Source organism: Seriola dumerili, unplaced genomic scaffold (assembly GCF_002260705.1).
Source record: "Seriola dumerili isolate Sdu_G_001 unplaced genomic scaffold, Sdu_1.0 BDQW01000138.1, whole genome shotgun sequence".
NCBI classification, from domain to species: domain Eukaryota; kingdom Metazoa; phylum Chordata; class Actinopteri; order Carangiformes; family Carangidae; genus Seriola; species Seriola dumerili.
Window position 1 is genome coordinate 16,550,650 of NW_019174393.1, and position 19,291 is coordinate 16,569,940.

The following is a 19,291-nucleotide window of genomic DNA, read 5'->3' on the forward strand; positions in this document are numbered from 1 at the left end:
GTTCATATATTTCTTTTCCAGGCCACACATCTCCCCTATGTCCTGGACTTTGCTTACTGCTTCAGTGTCTGTGCTCTCATCACTTCCATGGATCTTGGTTTTCTTTGGTTCCTCTGTGAACAGTTTGGTTCTGTTTCTCTCTGGAAATCCCATTTGTCCTCTCTGTATGTCTCTGCTCTGCCTTGCTCGGCTTTATCACTCTTCCCAAGCTCTCCTCTCCTGCAACCGTCCTTCAGATTCTCCTCCTCTTGAACTGTTCTCACTATAGCCTAAATGTTATCTCTGTCTTCTCTCCCTATTGTTTTTAAAATGGTGAGGTATTCCTTTAGTTATCTAAAACTTCATTCTTTGATTGTTTTCACAGTCCTAGGCACACAAAGCAACATTTTAGATGCATCTCAAAGACATATCTACTGACACAACTACTGACAGTCGGCCTCAAATCGACATTGCTTAATTTCAAAGGGTCACAAGCCAAAAAGATTGAGAACCACTGACCTTCAGCACTGGTTCGTCATCTGGTTCTTCTCCTCTGGAGGTTGAAAGCTGCTCTGAACAAAAACATCAACATTTTATGAAACATTATAAAAAATAAATGAAACAATTCAATTAAGACAGTTTTTATTATTTAATGATGAGAATCATCGTGTCGTAATAAATACATCATCAGCTCCTGACAGCTCAAAGATTAAATGACTCCACAACTATCCCCTTCTCCATGTGTGTGCGCATGTGTCTCTTGAGCCTCGTGGACGTGGAGAAGCTCTTCTTACAGAAGAGACAGCTGTGTGGCTTCTCCCCGGTGTGTGTTCGGATGTGCATGTTGAGGTCAGAGGAGCACCTGAACCTCCTCTCACAGTAGGAGCAGGGATAAGGTCTTTCTCCTGTGTGGATGCGCTTGTGCAGGAGCAGCTCACCAGAGGTGAGGAAGGTCTTTCCACACTGAGGGCACTGGTGGGGTCGCTCTCCCGTGTGAGTCAGGTTATGCCGGACGAGTGAGGTTGACTTGGCAAACCTCTTCCCACAGCGCGTGCATGCAAACGGACGCTCGCCGGTGTGTGTGTTGAGGTGTTCGCTCTGAGCGCGCTTGGTTTTAAAGCTCTTGGGGCATTGTGAGCAGCTGAACGGCTTGAAGTTACTGTGGCTGCGCTGATGCCTGCCCAGCTCTCCCTGTGTGAGGAACGTCTTCTCACAGGTGGTGCAGGAGTACGGCCTCTCACCTGTGTGGATCCTCTCGTGGCGGGTGAGGCTGGCCAGCTGGGTGAAGCTCTTCTCACAGTGGGAGCACTGGAAAGGCCGCTGTCCGTTGTGAGTCAGCAGGTGTCTGTTAAGTATCTGAAGCTGCGTGAAGCTCTTCCCACACTCTGCACAGGGGTACGGACGCTCCTGGGTGTGGATCCGCTGGTGCTTATTCAGAAGCCACACATGGGTGAAGCTTTTCCCACATTCGCAGGAAAATGGCCGCTCACCTGTGTGTTTCATCTGGTGTCTCTTTAAATCTGACGCTCGGCTGTAGATCTTCTCACACTGAGAGCATTTGTACTGGCGCCTGACCACGTGCCCCTGCCTGTGTCTCAGCCGCTCCAGGATGCTACTGAAGCTCTCGCCACATTTCTGGCATTTGTACTGACTGCTGCTTTTCTCCGATGTCTCCTCTGCTACTACAACCTCCGTCGTTATGTCTAGGAGAGGGTTGTATGTCTGGCCGCAGGCGCTTCGTTCGAAATGCAGTTTGAGCAGACCCATCTGTGTGAAGCGTTTGCCACACTGGGAGCAGAGGAAGGGTCGTTCTCCAGTGTGAATGCGCTGATGTCTGGTCAGATCCCAAGAGTTCTTGAAGCCCTTCTTACATTCGTCGCAAGTGTACGGGCGCTCGCCCGTGTGTGTCCGCTGGTGACGTGTCAGGTCTGACGCGCGTGTGAAACTTTTACCACATTCCTGGCACATGTGAGGGTCAGGTCTGTCGTGGATGGGGAACGGCTTTGGGAACTGAGGGAACTGGACCTTCTTCCTGGGGGCCTCAGCTGTCTCCGCAGCCTTCTGGACTTTGCTGTAGTGCTCTGGGTGACTGTGCTCAATGTGCTGCAGCAGGTAGGACTCCTGCATGTGGAAGAACGGACACTCGGAGCAGGCAAAGACCTGGGTGGACATCTCCACAGTGGTACCTATGCAAAAACACACAGGACATAGGGAGCTGTTTTATGTTTCCCTCATTCCCCTCAACTATTTGTTGTGTTGTCTGCATGAAAATTTGAACTGCTTTTCACATACAACATTGCTGAGTTCAGATACCCAGGTGAGGTCGTGGTTTCCAGCCTTCAGGTCTAGGTCTTCTCCCATATGACCACAATAAACTGTGTTAATTTGAAAGCTTGTGTCCACACGAGTCATTTTTATGAAGACCTCCATCCACCAAAAAATACCTGAGCAATAGGAAAACAACTAAATGTCTTCAGTCATTTTTATCTATCTATCTATCTATCTATCTATCTATCTATCTATCTATCTATCTATCTATCTATCCATCTAAAATCTGCTCCACAGTAGCACTGTGAAAATGTCACTGTCCACGCTGGCACACCTGGTAAGACTTTACAAATATCAAACATATTTGATACAGACAGGATTCTTCAGAAACCACAAAGCCACCATCACAGCCCTGGTGATGAGGTTATGACACACCCCATTGTGAAACAGTCACATCTGTAAATATAAGCCCCCCAAATCCTTCAAACCACTTCAGTCATGTAAAAGTGAGACTTTGGCTCTTATTTTGCTCACATGTGGTTGATTCTGTGGCATTAGCTCCTTAATATGACCGAGGCATCTGTTTTACCTTGTGTGCCCAGGTGTTCGAGACATTTGTGGTGCTGCAGGAGAGACCTTAGGTCATCAGGACTGGAGAGCGGCTGCAGGCAGTCCTTCAGCACGGAGGGCGCAGAGGTCAGCCATGACACTGTCTGTTCATGGAGGAATCACAAGTTAACTCTGTATCCAAGTGTGATCATACAGTCAGCTAAGAGGATGAAACAGAGCTTATTTCACAGGTGGGATTTATATTAGTAAGGAATAAAAAAAAGATCTATTAGTAACTATAGCCTGACTACTACTGGATTTTTGAGGCAGATACTTATATCATTTTTTTTTTTTTTTTTTTTTAAATTTGTCATTACTAGTGTTTTTTACAATGATGATTCAGTGTGTGTGTCCAGTTGCAGCTGCTGTAGTGTTTGTGCAGTCATATCCTACCTGGCCGAGGTCTGGCACTGGCAGGAGCTTCTCCAGTTTGGAAAGAAACTCCCACACAAGGAGCTGCATGTCTGTGTCGTAGCTGAGACCATATTCTGTTGGAAAAACCTCCTAGGAAAGACAAAGGTGACAGTTACTCAAAAATCCAACTGTGGAGCGGAGCATAACTACAGAAAACAATGAAGTACACAACAAAAAAAAAAAAAATCTTTCAGTTGGGCTCCATGTGAAGCTGTCTTGCCTGGTAGAAATGCTCCCTCTCTGCGGGGTCTTTCAGTAGTGTTTGGATCAGCTCCATGAAAATAGCCTCCTCTGCATCCACCTCTGCATCTCCACTCTGAAATACACTGTCTTTGTTACTGAGACCATCTCACACAGTGTAAGCATATCAATGTGCCACTGTGTGGTATATGTGACAATGTTAAAGAGCACTGACATGTTGTCCCCTGTTTTGGGGGAACTGTAATAAGGCCATTGTGAAAACACTGCACTCACTTACCCCTGTGTACCCTGGTGGGCGGATTCGTTCTAGGTGAGGCTGTATACACACAATGTTGGCCGTTTCCTCATTTTTGCACAGCTCAAGAATAATCTGAGGAGAAAGAAGACAAAGGAGTCCCTTCAGAATGAAGCATATCCATAAAGTATGGCATTATTGTATGATTATTAACATTTTTCACTCATCTGAAACCCGCTGACTCACTTTCGATCGCAGTCGGAGGAGCAGTTTGCCTCGCTGCGTTGGACTGAGCAGGTCTGGAACTGTGGCCGTCACCAATGACACAAACTCATCCAGCTTTTCATAATCAAGAACGTCTCTCCGCTGAGCCACCTGCCACATGGCTGCAGAGAGCAGCCGCAGAGGGGGGATCAGCAGCCTCAGCGATGACAGTGGCAGGAATACATCTGTACAAACACAGACATGGGGTGGACAGGGTCATGACATGTGTATGTGAAGTGACAAGTGTCCTCTTGTGATGTGCCATAAGTGTACATGAGAGGTAGAACCTAACTCAGATGAGTGCAGGCTGCCAATATAAACATGTGGGTGAGGTGTGTGGTGACAATTTAGGGTGAAGTATGAACTTGGCTTGAATGTTAAGGAGGTGAGGTCAATCAGTGAACCTTTTGTTTCAGATGTTATGACTTATTTTCCTTTTTTTTTTTTTTTTTTTTTTTTTAAGATTGATCAGGAAACTGCCCTAATAAAAAATAAGCAAATTACACAGCAAACAGCAGTGAGAGCTTGTGAGCTGTCAGAGGTCTTTGAAAAAATAAACTAGTGCAGGAAACTAAAACTGATGCAAATAACAAAACTCACAAACATCAGACTTAGTGCATCTCAGAACTGAAAACTGTAGTGAGGATTTACAACAGCTCTCTTTGCAGCAATGTTTTGTGTTTAGCCTCATCTCGTTTTCCGTTTTAGTATCTTGCATTTTTTTTTTTTAGTCTTTGTCTACTTTGCTCGCACAAGATATAAGGCATACATAATATACATATACAGTGAGACACTGTACATGTCAAGAGACATAAACCACTGCACCAAGAAATTCCTCTCACACATCATAGATTAACAATAAGACTCTGCTTTGCTCCTCAGCTCCTTTACCCTGGGAGATGATTTAGCTTAGTTATCCACTTAACCAAACAGTGGGACATGCAGCTTAAGCAAACATTCTGGTTTCTTGTCAGAATCAGAAATGACATGATAATTCAGTTTACTGAAGAATAATGCTTAAATACAGTACATGTTGCCTTAACTCAACGTTTAGCTGTGCTTACTTTGGGTAAGTTAGCTACAATCACTGCTGTTAGCTACGGGCTATGTGCTAACGACTCTACGCAAGAAAGCTAGTTCGCTGTTAGCTGCAGTTGAATCATGAAACACGCCGGTGAAACGGACCTGTGTTTTCCATCTGATAGGAACGGACAGTCTTTTCCATCATTAAGGCAATAGAAAGACACTTTTAAAAGTCACTGAACTACCACATGCTACAAGCCATTTGTTGTTAGCTTCTTGCAAAGCGGAAACACGTGTGCGTTGTTTTCAAATTAAAAGTACCCAGTGATGTGCATAGGTACTGTGTATGTACATATGGACTTTCATAGAGGCACGAAAAGTTGTTGGCAGTTGTTGAATAACAGAGAAGAGCTGCTGCCTCACTCTGGAAGAGAAGAAAAACTGCATCCAGAGTCACATGAAACATCAGAAGTCAACACATAAATTACAGCTTTCTGCTAATTTTGCTTTTCATAGAGCTTTTCCAGCAGAGGAGCTAAAACTGTGATATTCATCCACAGGGTGGCGCTAAAGGAGAGTTCATTAAAAAGAGTTCATCCTCTGAAGAGCAGAAATGATATCGTGAAATTTCATGGCAATTTTGAAAACTGTTTAGTACAAAGAGGACACTTCAGTATGTGAGTGACACAAGAGTAAGGTCACAGGGTCAGCAAAGTTTCTAATGAAATGTCAATTACATTATTAACATGACACATGCTCAGTCTCCACATACAAATAAATCTGTTGGACCCACAACATCCTGATGACGTGCTGATCATGTGTCTTTCGGAAACTGATTGAATTCAATTCATTTCATTCATTCAACTTATTTCAAGTCAGAAAACTTCAAGTAATTAGACATTTTATACAAACTGTACATTTTCAGTTGACTTGACTTTTAAATAGTAAAACTTTAATTTCAATTAGAAAAAAACAGATAAAGAGGCAGAGAAAATATATTAAATATATAATAATATATTTATCTATAATAGGCTTCAAAAATAGAAAGGAAACAGAACACTATCTATCAGAACACAGACAGTTCTATCAGAACACAGAGTTGTATGACCTCACAGTGCAGCAATTACCGCGTTCTGCAGATACAGGTCTCACTTCAGCTTTTTCCTCACAGTGAACAGTCACACTATCTGTACAGAGCTTCAAACGTATTATCACACTGACAAAAGCTGAAACCACAGAGCGCAATAAGAAAGGAAGAAAAGGAAGAGGCACGGCACATCAACCCGGCTCACCTGAAGATGTCTGCACACAGACAGGTAAATACATTAAATGCATGTTAGTGAAACAGCAGCAATAAGTGAGTTTAGAGTTAAGAGATGAATCTGCACAGTTTAAAAACATTGTTTTTTTAAAAAGGTGATGAAGATTTTGTTAGTAAAAACAATTCTGTGGTTCAGTGAGTTAATTCACTGAGGAGAGGCAGCATCTGTTTGACTGTCCTGCTCTACACAGAAAAAAGATGAAAATTTACTGTCATTATATCATATTACATCCAAGAATCTAGGTAAAAGATAAATTACAAGGTTTAATAAAAAGGCAAACAATGAAACAAAAACTATTGCACATATGATATTAAAACGTGGGCACCGAAAGACTGACAAAGAAAATCTTCAAGCAAGTGTCTAAAACAGTAGGAACATGGTTGTATACTACACAATCCAACAATACAGCAAGTAAGACTTTATATATTTACAATATATGAAAAGAATGAATGTATCACATGGAAATCCTGCTGCTGATATGAAAAAAAAGAATGAAGGTTTAAAGTTGGATTGAGACCAAATGGTTCCCTAGTTTTCAATATGAAAATCAACCCCAACACTGATTGTCACATCAGCATTGTGTGCCGAGTACATTATACAGCTAATACTTTACTTCAGTAGAATTCTGTTTCAGGACTTAAACCCTGTGGTTCTTTAACCTTCATGTGAGACAAGGGTCTGAATATTCCTTCTGGCACTGCTTTACATGTTTCTCTACTAGAACATAATGTCAAGACCCATGGACAAGGAAAAAGACAACTTTGATGACATCATCAACTCACTTGTCTCAGACGTGGTCGAACTGGCTGCTGCACTTGCTGTGCAGCAAGTGATTGCTCAGCATCATGGGGGCGTTGTCGAGGACGGAGACGTCACCTACCGCTGCTCCTCTCCAGCCCCGTCTGAAGAGAGCATAATGACATGCTACTCTTGGCCGTCCAACACCGACTCAGACATCTCTGATGAGATTCTGTATGAGGCTCAGGATCTCAGCGAAGAGATTAGAAAAGCATGTCAAAGCTTTGTGGGTCCAGAGAACCAAGAGGAAGAGTATTTTGGAGACAGAGATGAGCTCCTGTCAAGTGACACAGGATACTCTACTAGCACCTCCATCTGGTCAGAAGAGAGCGATAGACCAGCTTCGTGTGCTTCCTCTTCTTCCATCATAACAACCACTGAGGCTCTCCAGACACTCCAGTCCACCAAGTCTGTCAGAACACTGGCACCTGCAGCTGGCAGCAAAATCAAACTAGTAGGTAAGCCAGTCTTCAAAAAGATAAAATCACCGTGGACAAGAAGTTTTCGTAAGAAGATGACCAAGAGGGTGAAAAAGGTTTCAGCGGAAGCTTCTGCAGAACTTGACCTGACCTCCACCCCTCTGGAGCTGGTTGAGGAGGAAGAAGTAAGTTACTCTATGTTGGATGACCTTTGAGTTCAGTTGAGTCAATTTTTGAGGTTTGTTTTTTTTCTCTTTTTACTTACTTTAATTGTTTTTCTTTTAATTCTAAATAAAAGGGCCAGAAGGAGCAGGATAAGACTCCAGCTGAGGACCAACAGTCTTCTGGTCTAGAGCAACTGTTTGCTGACCCTCCACAGGCTGACGAACACCACGTCATGGAGATCTGTTTGCCCCCAGGATCTTCTGAAGAGGATGGAAGGGGTGTATTTTCCCAGGAGGAAAATGCAGAAGCATCAGAACAGCAACCTGTCCTGAATTCGTCCACCATCGCCTCTATAATAAGAAGATTCTTTGAAAGTCTCACTGAAGAGTAGGTCATCTGTTCTCCCACTGATACTCCAGTGGATACTTGAACACATTTAAGACGTTTGTGTGGATTATTTCTGTGCTTCACCTTGTGTTTCTGTTCTGTGTTTTTTAGACAGTGGAGAGAAGTCAGTGAAGGTGTTTACAACCGAGGTGTGAAGGAGCAGCTAACTGACATGTGTACAGACGTGCTGAAGAACATCTCAGACTCTGTCACTAGAACCATCTTACAGTCGTCCTCCACATCTGGCACCTTCAACCTGACCGGCCCCATGTCCTCAGAGCACCTGATGAAGCTTTTCAACTGCAACATCCAAAGTTGTGTGGAAAGCTCCTTGAGTCAGGCTGTTTGTCAGGTCATCGGTGAGGACATCCCTGCAAGGATCTCTCCTGAATTGACACAGGCCACAGTGACTGAGGTGCTGGGTGAGGTCAACTCTGTCCTGACCACACAAGCATCCTCCAGCACCGCTGCTCCTGCCAGCAGCCGAGTGTCCAAAGACAGAGCAGGAGAGAAGTGTTTGGCAGGAGCTATTTCAACAATGAAATCCTTCCTCACAGGACGAGGTACTCTCGTCATGAGAAGGATTAAGAAACGACAAAGTTTGGAGCCCAACAACAAAGAGGAGAAGGCAGCGAGAGGACATAGCACCAGGAGGAGGGACTCTCTGTTGAAGAGATGTTTGATTGCAAGGCTGATGTCAAAGATCCAGCCAGCCCCAGTGGGAGATGTCACTGAACCTCAGAGTGATCAAAACAGCAAAGCGGACCTGAGGGTCACGCCAGTGGAGTTGGAGGACTACACGGAGGACGGGGACAAGTCACCAGACTCCTCTCTGTCTGCCATCGACTCAGTTCCACCTGAGCTCCATGAAGACACGAGCACTTCCTCTCAGTGTCAGTCCAAAGACTCTGGTGATGAGGAGACCTTCAGCCAGTGTGTCTGTGTCCAGGAGACTGAGGCTAAGAGGAGAAACGGCTTCTGCCGCTTTTTCTGCAAAATCCTTTCAAAGGTAAGGATGCATTTACATGGAGATTAAAATCACTGAGATCACATTGAAATACACAAGAATATATTTTACTATAACCAATGAGATAAGACTGAAGTCTTGGTCATGGATCAAATGCAGCTGGATTTCTTGTTTGTTCAGGACTCATCTCTCCTGCTTTCTTTCCTTCTTTTCATTCTCTAACTGATCTGAAATCATAAGAATCCTTGTGTTTCAAACTTTGAGTGGTGAAGTGATAAAGGCTCTTCAGAACCAAACAAGTCTAGTTGTCTTTGACTTGAAAACGTTAGTCAAACTGTAGCCTTTGATTGTTACTTCTGTACTGATGTGTTGTCTTTTAATCACTTTAACAACAAAAGGATCAGAAAAATAAGAGGAAAGAGAAGGACGAGAATGAGGCGAAGGAGGCTCGGCCCAAACAGGTTCCTCTGTGGATACGGCGGCTTTTCGGCCGCTGTTCCTCCAACAAGTAACTGGACCTGGACCTGCAGCCATCTCTAGTCTCTCCCCACTTCTCCTTTCATCCCCCCTTCCCATTCCTCCTTTATCACCCTTTTCTCCACCCCCTCCTCCCCATACCCTCCACCTCTTCCTCCCCCTTCTCCCCATACCCTCTACCCCCATTCCTCCCTTTTCATCAAATTTTATTTCATTAAATTTAATTGTATTAGACAAACTTCTTCTTCTTATCTTCAGCATGAACACTTAAATAGTGGTGGTGCTGCTGGTTTGTTGGACACCTACATGATAATACAGAGTGAGCTGCAACATGACTTTTAGTCTCAAGTCCTACTATCGTCTCATGGAGGCTGCAGTGTTCATCACAGCCACAACATGACCAATTTTCACCTATAGAGGAGGTGATGATCATGATGTCATCATGATGTCATCATAACTTCAAGCTGGATTTCAGTAAGAAACATCCAGTCACAGAGCTTCACAGTCTGTTGTGTGCTGTGCTGTCTGTGACATGAAGATTACACTTTTCTACAAACCTGAGGACACATTCATCAGTGTAAATGAGTTCACTCAGATTCTGGGTCAGTTAATGAGCAGGAAAGACACTGAACCTACCACCTGTTTCCCATCAGACATGAGCACAATAACTGCCTCCTGTGTACACAAGGAAAACTTTACATCTAATGTTAATAAATAAATCAGATTCACTGAGCATTGTTACAAGCACAGGTGCTACTAATGACACTAACGAGGGCTCTGGTCCAATAACTGCAACACTGCACTTAACAATGTCATCAGTTGCATCTGTGTTTACAGCAGTTTGACTTGTAGAAATTCAAACATCTGACTGAAGTGACACTTCATACAGAGTTAACATGGAGATAGCATTGAAAAATGTGATTGATTTTCAGCAATATGAGATGATAGAACAAAGAAAATACTGGTATATTCTGCTTCTTAATGAAGCTCCTGCCATCAACAGATATAAACTATTCCTGGAACAAGGTCCTGGAAACATCTAAAGAAGTCCAGCTGTTTAAAGGTCCCATAATGTATAAAGTGAGATTTCCATGTCTTTTTTGAGTATAAAGCAGGTCTGGATTCTATCTCTCTTTTCATTTTTTGGGGGATGACAAACCACAAAGGGCCTCAGGTCAGACTCGATCCCTGGCCGCTGTGGTAAGGACTAAGCATAAATGATGTGTGCTCTACCAGGTGAACCACCGAGGTGTCCCCTAGGTTCTATATTAATATTGTTAAAGTGTGAAAGCGCTCAGTCCAAAGAGAAAGGCACATGAACTGTATTCAGGAACTGAGCCTTAAAACAAGCACTCAGGACTTCTGTACCTTTGTGATGTCACAACAAAGCAGTTGACCTGCAAATACTATATAATGCCAAAAATCAAACTGTCACCATTTAGCAGGTAGAAAACAGTTTATTTGCAGTCAACATTTTAGTGTGCTGGAATCAGACTCCACAACAACACATTGTTCTTTAAAGTGCGCAAGTGTAACCTCATTTCTCTGGTGTCTTAACAGACCCCACACCAGATCATCAGATGGCTTATTATGACAAAACATACACATCACATGTGAGATTGGTCTTTTCTTTCCAGGACATAGTTGTTGATTAGACAATTTGAACATGAAACTAAAATGTGGTATAATTACTTAATGTCACCATTAATTCTGTTAACAGTAACAACTGCATCAAAAAAAGGCCTTCTCTACTAGGTAACATTTATATGGATAATACTCTTAATAGCACTTTAGTGATATTACAGGTACATTTTACATGTCTAATGGTGCCATTGCCACTTTTCAATGATAAAAATAGTTGATTTTCTTTCTCTTCCGCATGGCAACAAAATTAATCCAACCATGAAGAAAGACAGTCTTCAGCAACTAGCAACAGGTCACAGCAGGACGGAGTTCTGTGGTTCAAATCTCTGATATCAAAGCAGTATGCCATGTACATAAAACTTGCAGTTCCATGGTCCATGTCGTGGGAGCTTGAGATGGTATATCAAACAACGCAGCGTTAATTCAGTGAAAGACTTGGTTATCATTCCTGACAGCAGGGCGGGACCAACACAGCTCAGCTCAGGCTCCAGAGTCCAGGGGACTAACTTTTAACAAAAATAATCACATACAAAACAAATGTTAAACATCATAAACAGCAGCAAAAACAATTGGCAGAACTGCACAGAACAAATACATAGATATAAGCTACATTAAGTTTAGAGAAAATGTCTGGTTAAAGTATTGTATAAGGGCAGGGTGTCTGTGTGTTGTGGGGCTGAGAAGCAAGAAGGAAAGAACACTCCACCCAAATCTACAACAAACAAGGTCATCTAAAAGTTCTTATCAATGGAAGTTTGTGTAAACATTTCCAAGGTAATCTGAATAACAGCTGAATATAATAATTGATGAATAGATCAGTGGAGTGACAGAAAATAAAGTAATAAAATTAGGTCATTTCGAAGCAAACAGGCAAAACATTTGGTGGTTCCAACTTCTCAAATGTGAGATATAACATGAAACTGAATGTTTTGCTTGGCCTATTTGCTTAAAATTAGAAAGGCGTAAAAATTGCTTTTCACTCTCAGTCCCAGTTCAACCAGACAAAACCTGGGTCACAGACCTGATACAGACATGCCCAAGTCGACGAAATGCTGTGACTGCTGCTAAATGTCTGATTAATTAAATTGTATTTGAACATACTTTGGATCCGTTTGTTGAGTCTGTTGTCACATTGGCAACATGTGGTCAGTGTCAAAAAAAATACATTACACACAACTATGTTCAATTACGTAACATGAAAATCTGCAGGGGCTTGAATACTGTTTGCCCATATGACCTATATATATATATATACAGCGTGTATAAGTAAAGCCTGTGGTATCTGTGGGCTTAACGTACATTTACACTGTAACTGACGGCACCACTATGATGACCTCTGGTGTATAACAAATATTGTAACAGGCAAGCCCACAGGTTGTGTGGTCAGGGTGTATATTTAACGGATAAAAGCTTCTAGGCTTTGTGTTTACCTGAAATACATTCTATTAATGACATATCAAAAAGTGACAAATAAATAGAGCCACCTAAATTAATCATCACTTCTCATGGCGTTAACAAAACTAGCGTATTAGTTTAGAAACTTCCGTAGCCGCCCTCTGCTAGCTCTGCGCCAACATCCACTCACCTTTTTATGGGACTATGAAGTACATGACGAGGAAAAACACGATGTCAAAGAGCACGAACAGCCAGAAGTCAAACCAGTAGGAGTGTTTCGGTAAAGACACCGAAGCTCCTTTAGTTTTAAACATTTTAAGGTCTTCCTCTGACTCCGTCACAGGACTTTCGCCGCGTCCCATCTTTGCTTTGACTGCAGCTGCGCGCTACCCGGAAGAGAACACACGACCGGTCAAGTAGTCCTTCAAAATAAAACCATTACGTGCTAATTTGCAAACCACTATTACTAAGTTAGTTTGTAATTACTTCCATTTTACTTGTACTGTCTGTCCATTGAATGTATGGCTTTGATTTTTTAAATTAAATCAACATTAACTGTAATGTTGTAATGTGTTATTTTGCATATTCTGAGTATATATCGGCTTATCACGTCTTTGATTAATTTGTATTTAAACACTAGAGGTCAGAAACACATCACCACAAACTTGTTACACTCTGGGCTCTAGCAGTTCGTCCACACATGACAATGTCACCATATCTTACAATTTGATTCTATTTAGTGTTATCATTAATGTACCTGATGTCATTAATATGCAAGTAAATAAAATAAAGATTGCAACTGAGATATTACCAATGTTTATTTTCTACAAATTACACTATTCCTGTATTTGTTGCTAACTTACTAGTGGTATTAAACAAGGTGCATGCAAAGAAAAAGTAGGGGAAAATAAGAGTTTCTTGTAAATGAGAATTTCTTTTTTTCAAACCCTGTCATTTGGAGAAAAGACAATTTACAGGCAAACAACTAATGTCACTCATTTAAGATATTACATTATTAGCTATATTTTAAACTGCTGCTAAATTTTCAGATATTTCTGTGACACTTAAATTGATAATTAATTGCTACATTCTGACAGACCAAGCTCCAGATTCAGTGCCTTCAAACTAAGAAGTTTCTCCATAGACACTAAGGAGTCAAATGGTGTCACCAGCACATAAACTGGAGGCTTAAAAAGAGAGAACATCCAGAATGTAACACTCACTTTGGCTAAAATATTATCACCTGGGCCCATCTCTATTGCACTCACTAATGTTTAGTGTCCTGTTTAACAATAGAAAGTAGACATATAAGGTTTGATTTGTCATCTCAAAGCACAGGGACACTGTAACATGTTGACACTCCATATTCACTTTATTTATTTATTTTTTAATTCATTTATGAAGTTACTTACTACTTCTACTACTACTCCACACCATAAACAGACCACACAACTGGACACAAAAGACAAAAACTCAGCATGTTGTTTGCTCGTGTGACACCAAATACCATTTATTAGGGCTTTACAAAGACTACAAAATCCTCCAGATGAGTTAAATCACTGTCTCTGTCTATTTACATGATATGTTACATACAAATGTACAAAATATAAAACATTTAAGGACAAATGTTTCACCCAAAAAAGAAGAAAACTTTCTCTCAAACCAGAGTAAATGCTATGGTTTTCAACTGAGATGTAACTGCAAAGCGTAAGTGGGAAAAATTACCAGTTGATCATCAGCACTATGGTGTACACTGTTAACGGTGTCAACGTTCTGCTAGCTCGGGAACTAATGGCCTACAACAGGAGTGTAGAGTAGCTGAGAGGGTTAAATGTGGGATATCTAAGCTCAGGTTTGATACATGGGTGTAAGTCAAGTTAAGGAGCAACCTGTTACCATGGTAACTACTCCCTTAGCATGCAACTACACACCCTTGCAGACACAAGGCTGGCAAAGTTGGCCAGATACATGTGCGAACCATCAGAGGCTCGGCTGCAGAGACACGTGAAGCTGAACACAGGTAGGATTGTAGAGGGTAGGATTGTCCTGAGGTTGTGACAATGTGACTTGTTGGTCTCTGATGGGCTCTGACTGACTAGTAGCACCTGTTGGTTGTTGGTAAATGTATACAGTACGGTGTCGGGTCAGCTTCAGTGCCTCAGACAGCCGGCAAGCCTAACGTGGCGGTAAGCGTGGGTTAAAATGTCCAGAGAGGAAGTGCTTCTAAGGAACAACAGGCATTCCTAAAGACAGAGAGGATCCAGAGAATATTATGGCAGGATAGGAGGGGGCGGGCGGGGGGGGACTGGAAAAGTGCCTATTTTTTGTTCTCAGTCTGTGATGTCAGTGAGTTAAAAAACAGTTTCCTACTGTACACCGTATGCCTCCTGCATAGGCAAAACATCCAATCACCACAAGACACACACCTGTTTCTGACAGCGTGTTGAGTTTTTGCATTTCTTTTTTTTTTCTCTGTTCTCATAGTACAATAATTTACTCAGCGGGTTAAGCATATTGTAACATCAACAGGGCAGAATGCATCTTTGATTCACTGTGCAAGACTTAAGTATTTACAACCCACCCCCACCTCAAAGTGTGCAAAACCAACCCACTCGTTAAACAAAGAGAGGACAATCAAAATTCAAAATGGCTTCCGTCCAATACACGCATACATAAAGATAAAGGTCTCTTCTCAATGCATCCCCTTTAAAAAGCCTCAAAACATGCTCATCAGGCTAGAAAACCCAAAACAGTTTGGTTGTGCTCCTGTCTGTTCAAGTGGGCCCAGCTCAACTGGGCGCAAAATAACAACTTAAAAAATACCCCACCCCCTTTTTAAAATGTTTTTACAATATTGGTCAGTTTTTAAATTCAAACACAGCATCAATTCTTTTATAATTCAACTGTCAGAAACAAGAAAGGGCGGTTTGGAGGAAGAGGGAGCGACCACAAACAAAAAGAGGCTGTTTTTCCGACTACAAGCAGCATCTCTGACGTAGCGGGAAGCAAATCATCATCATCATCATCCAACTTTTTCTCACTATAGCCAATGGGAGAAGGAGATGTCTCCCCAACTTTTGCACATTTAAGGCAGCGAGAAAGCACCAGTATCGTTGTTCCCTTACTCAGCTCTTGGGCTGATCTGGTTAACTTGCATTTGAAAATACTTCTGATTCTTTTTTGGTACCTCATGGATCCCAGAGGGCTGCAGAAGCCGAACAAGACCATCACATGAGTGACGGCAAGTTTCAAACAAGACAGCTTGAAACATTCAATTCAGTACAACCGATATTTTGTTGATTGATCAAACAGTGCCATAGCTCTGATTTATATCTGTTGGAGTGGAAACATTCAGTCAGTTTGCTGCTTTCCTGTTACTTTGAATTTCCCTGTTGCAGCCAACTCTACCTGCAGGTTGCCACAGGAATTCAGTTATTCGCAATCAGCCATTTGCTCAGACCCACCCCCCTTAGCTACTCTTGCTATGCTTGTCAAGCTTTCCATTTTTGCACCTCTGCAATGATAAAGATGATAAAGATAGCACATTTGCCACTTGAAATTCAGCTGCAGCTAGCTAGCTAATTAAGCTAATGTTAGCTCCACATCTCTGGCTGATTTTCATGTTTCCAGCTGCTTAATTTTAAAATGATAGTCTTGTAAAATTGGTCTTAAATATGCACTTGATTATATATTATATTGTGCTAAAGGACTGAGGCTAAAGCTATAAGTTAACTTCAGTGTGTTTCCACTTTTAATGTTACAACAGGAGACAGGGCTTTGAGGATGAGGATTAATCAATGTGTTTGGCCAATGCTATCTCAGGTAATGTTGGCTGGAGTTTCTGGAGTGTAACTTTCCTAAATTCAAGAATGGAGCAGGACAGAGCTGCATAATGCTAAATCCCTGCGCAGGCGGGTGCGTTTGCGGAGGTGTGACAATGGAATATGAGCCGGGAGGTCCATTTGGAGGGACGGATTTATGTGTTTAAACACTTATTAGATGCCAAAGCACAACACAGTGGGTTATAATACTCACAGACAGAATTTTACAAATCTGTGAAGTTATCACTGTTTGAGCTATTCTTACTCTTTCCTACAACTTTTTAAATGTTGTATATCTGTTACAACAGCTGCATGTACACTGCTTAGACAGGTGGAGGAATCCAAAGCTCGACAAACATGATTGGACAATCATTGTTCGGAGGAGGAGCTTAGCGAATGATTAACTGATACAGTTCGGTGATGATCCAAAGAGGGCGCCGCCTGCTCTTCTCATGGTGCATTTAAAGCTAACGAGTGACAGCATGCTTCAGAGTGAGGAAAGCCAAAAACAACTTAATCTAAGTCTACAACCATGGTCAGCTCTGCATTGTGATGGGACGTCTGTGTGTATGCGTATGGTTGTGTGTGTGCACATTTGGCAGTAAATCAAAGGAAAACATTGGCACTTGTCCATTTTTTCTTCACAGTAGCAATGTGGCTGGATGACACACAGACAATGCGCTTTCATTGTGCTTGTTGGCATGCAGACCGGCGAGGAGCGGCTTGGCAGTGCCTGACACTGACGAGGTTCAGGGCAAGAGACCAGCACCACGAGGCTCATTGACGACTGAGCTGAGGGCAGGAGGGGTGTGTGTGTGTGTGTGTGTGTGTGTGTGTGTGTGTGTGTGTGTGTGTGTGTGTGTGTGTTGGTACACAATGATAATGTTAGTCTTGTGATCCTAATTGGGCTGTAGAGGCTTTGCAAAAGTCTCACATCAACCACTTCTGGTGCCATCATGGAGGTGCAGAATTGCCTGTACACAACTTATATTTAGAAAAAGTAAAGACACAAAAAGGTGATTTAGTGGTAAACAACTGGTCAAAAAAGTGTCCTTTAGCCCTAAACCTTACCAGAGCTGTAACCTTTGAGGAGCCAGTTCAGCTAACCACAACAAACAGCTGTTTTTTTTACTTTAACTAACATTATTTAAACACAAAATCAGTCTGATGCATCTGTGATGAATCCCAATTTGTATGTGAAGATCAACAATCAGTGGTTCACGGCCACTGTTTTCTAAGAGCTAAGAACCTCCAATTACAGCCACCAGAGGGTGTTCCATCGCCTCAAAACACTCCACAGTGCTCTCCTCCTCCTTGCCTCCCTCAGTATGTGGGGTTGGACATCAGGTATCCCAGAGGTGGTAGAGATACAGTGCCTTGCTCAAGGACACTTTGGCAGGCTGGACTGTTGGTCAAGATGAGGGCTTGAACTGATTGAAGCCTCTGATTAAAAGAAAGTCTCCTTCTGCTGCCTGTGTGTAAGTGCATTTATATGAGTGTGTGCCTGTGTGTGTGTGTGTGTGTGTGTGTGTGTGTGTGTGTGTGTGTGTGTGTGTGTGTGTGTGTGTGTGTGTGTGTGTGTGTGAAGCACCTCTGTAAACAAGGAAAGACATAAACAACAGAACATGCCCCCCCATTGTAAACATCTGAAGATATAACTGGGTTTTTAAAAAAACTAAAATCCAGTTTTGTCACTCTTGGCTTTCTTACATTTTGCTGACACACTGTTAGATGGATGGAGTAAACTGTGGCTCATCATGGCTGAGCAGGAACTGTGATTTACTCCTTGGAAGTCAACTTCAGACACATCCCGTCCACACATATAGTGTATTGAAAAGTTGTATTCTTAAAATGTTATACACCCATTACAAATGACCAGCTAACGTCACTGTTTGATTTCAGTAAAATAGAAACGATCCAACCTGTGTGATTTTTTCGATCAGGTTGGTGACTGCTCTTTAAAATTTAGAATAATTTGATTTAATATTGCACCATCATTATGTAAAAATAGGTGTTTGATTTTAAATGGTGTGTATATCATTTTAGATAATAAAACTTTTCATAGATCATACATCTGTGCAGGACTAGGGTTGGTGTCTGTTAGTGATGGAGGTTAAAATGTTCCCAGGTTCAAGGGATCCAAGGGTTCCGGTGTCTCCCAGCGCAGCTCTCGCTCTCATAGTGCCGACTCCAGTGAAGAGTCCAGCTGGTCGTCATGGTGACTGGTGCTGTCGCTGTCGCAGCTCTGTGTGCTGGAGTAGTTCGCTGCCTCCTGCAGCCGCAGCAGCATATTCATCTGCAAACACAACACGGCAAACAGTTTAACAGAGACTGCGGCTGGAAAACTAAAGGCAAGCATGACACAGACACAGTAAAGTGTTGCTTAGAGTTTGATTACATTTACAGCCCCATTTCCTTTCATCTAAACCTGAGTGACAACTGCTGTTTACTGCATTCTTGTATATGGTTTATCGAGGGCAGTGGTTACAAACCTGAGTGACTCTAGGTAGTTACAACAAATAATCAAGCACCTACACCCCTTTAAAAAAGCAAACTGTCATTTTTACACTCTGGTTTTATACAGATTAAACAAACGAGATACAGTATATCTAGTGTTAATTAGCTTCACAGGTGCTGGTGGACAGATTTTGTTACTTTTAGACAGAACCCAGCTAGCTATTTCCCCGTTTCCAGTCTTGGTGCTAAGCTAAGCTAACTGGCTGTTGGCTATAGCCTTACACTCACCAATCTACATACACATAGATACAAAATATTAGAAACACGTTTCAGTATAATGCACTCCAGTACAACACCGCCTACGACCTAAAGCAGAATGACCACATTTGTGACAGTGTCAAACACTGAATGTGATGTTTACACTCTTCACTGTATTTTCCCTCTTC

At 42.2% G+C, this 19,291-nt stretch overlaps 2 protein-coding genes and 1 long non-coding RNA gene across 4 annotated transcripts in view; all 3 read right to left on the reverse strand.

Annotated features, from left to right (window-relative positions):
• Positions 1 to 644: 644 nt before the first annotated feature.
• Positions 645 to 5,245, reverse strand: LOC111224896 (zinc finger protein 2 homolog). 2 transcript variants are annotated; one of them, XM_022749591.1, is made up of 7 exons: positions 5,156 to 5,245; positions 3,953 to 4,155; positions 3,749 to 3,841; positions 3,491 to 3,586; positions 3,250 to 3,360; positions 2,837 to 2,960; positions 645 to 2,165 (listed from the first exon to the last, which is right to left on the reverse strand). In XM_022749591.1, the coding sequence occupies exons 1-7, from the start codon at positions 5,196 to 5,198 to the stop codon at positions 682 to 684; spliced, it is 2,154 nt and encodes a 717-aa protein (XP_022605312.1). In that variant the 5' UTR covers positions 5,199 to 5,245; the 3' UTR covers positions 645 to 681. The 2 variants fall into 2 exon arrangements, with proteins under 2 accessions (XP_022605312.1, XP_022605313.1); XM_022749592.1 differs by lacking the exon at positions 5,156 to 5,245 and adding an exon at positions 5,035 to 5,097.
• A 5,897-nt stretch (positions 5,246 to 11,142) lies between these two features.
• Positions 11,143 to 12,946, reverse strand: LOC111224924. The gene is made up of 2 exons (XR_002665249.1): positions 12,758 to 12,946; positions 11,143 to 11,678 (listed from the first exon to the last, which is right to left on the reverse strand). It is a non-coding gene; the product is annotated as an uncharacterized LOC111224924 (long non-coding RNA).
• A 5,618-nt stretch (positions 12,947 to 18,564) lies between these two features.
• Positions 18,565 to 19,291, reverse strand: part of nav3 (neuron navigator 3) — a 205,652-nt gene continuing 204,925 nt past the window's right edge. The window contains exon 39 of the mRNA XM_022749315.1: positions 18,565 to 18,684. Within this exon, the coding sequence (XP_022605036.1) occupies positions 18,565 to 18,684 (120 nt within the window). The remainder of the gene's footprint in view (positions 18,685 to 19,291) is intronic.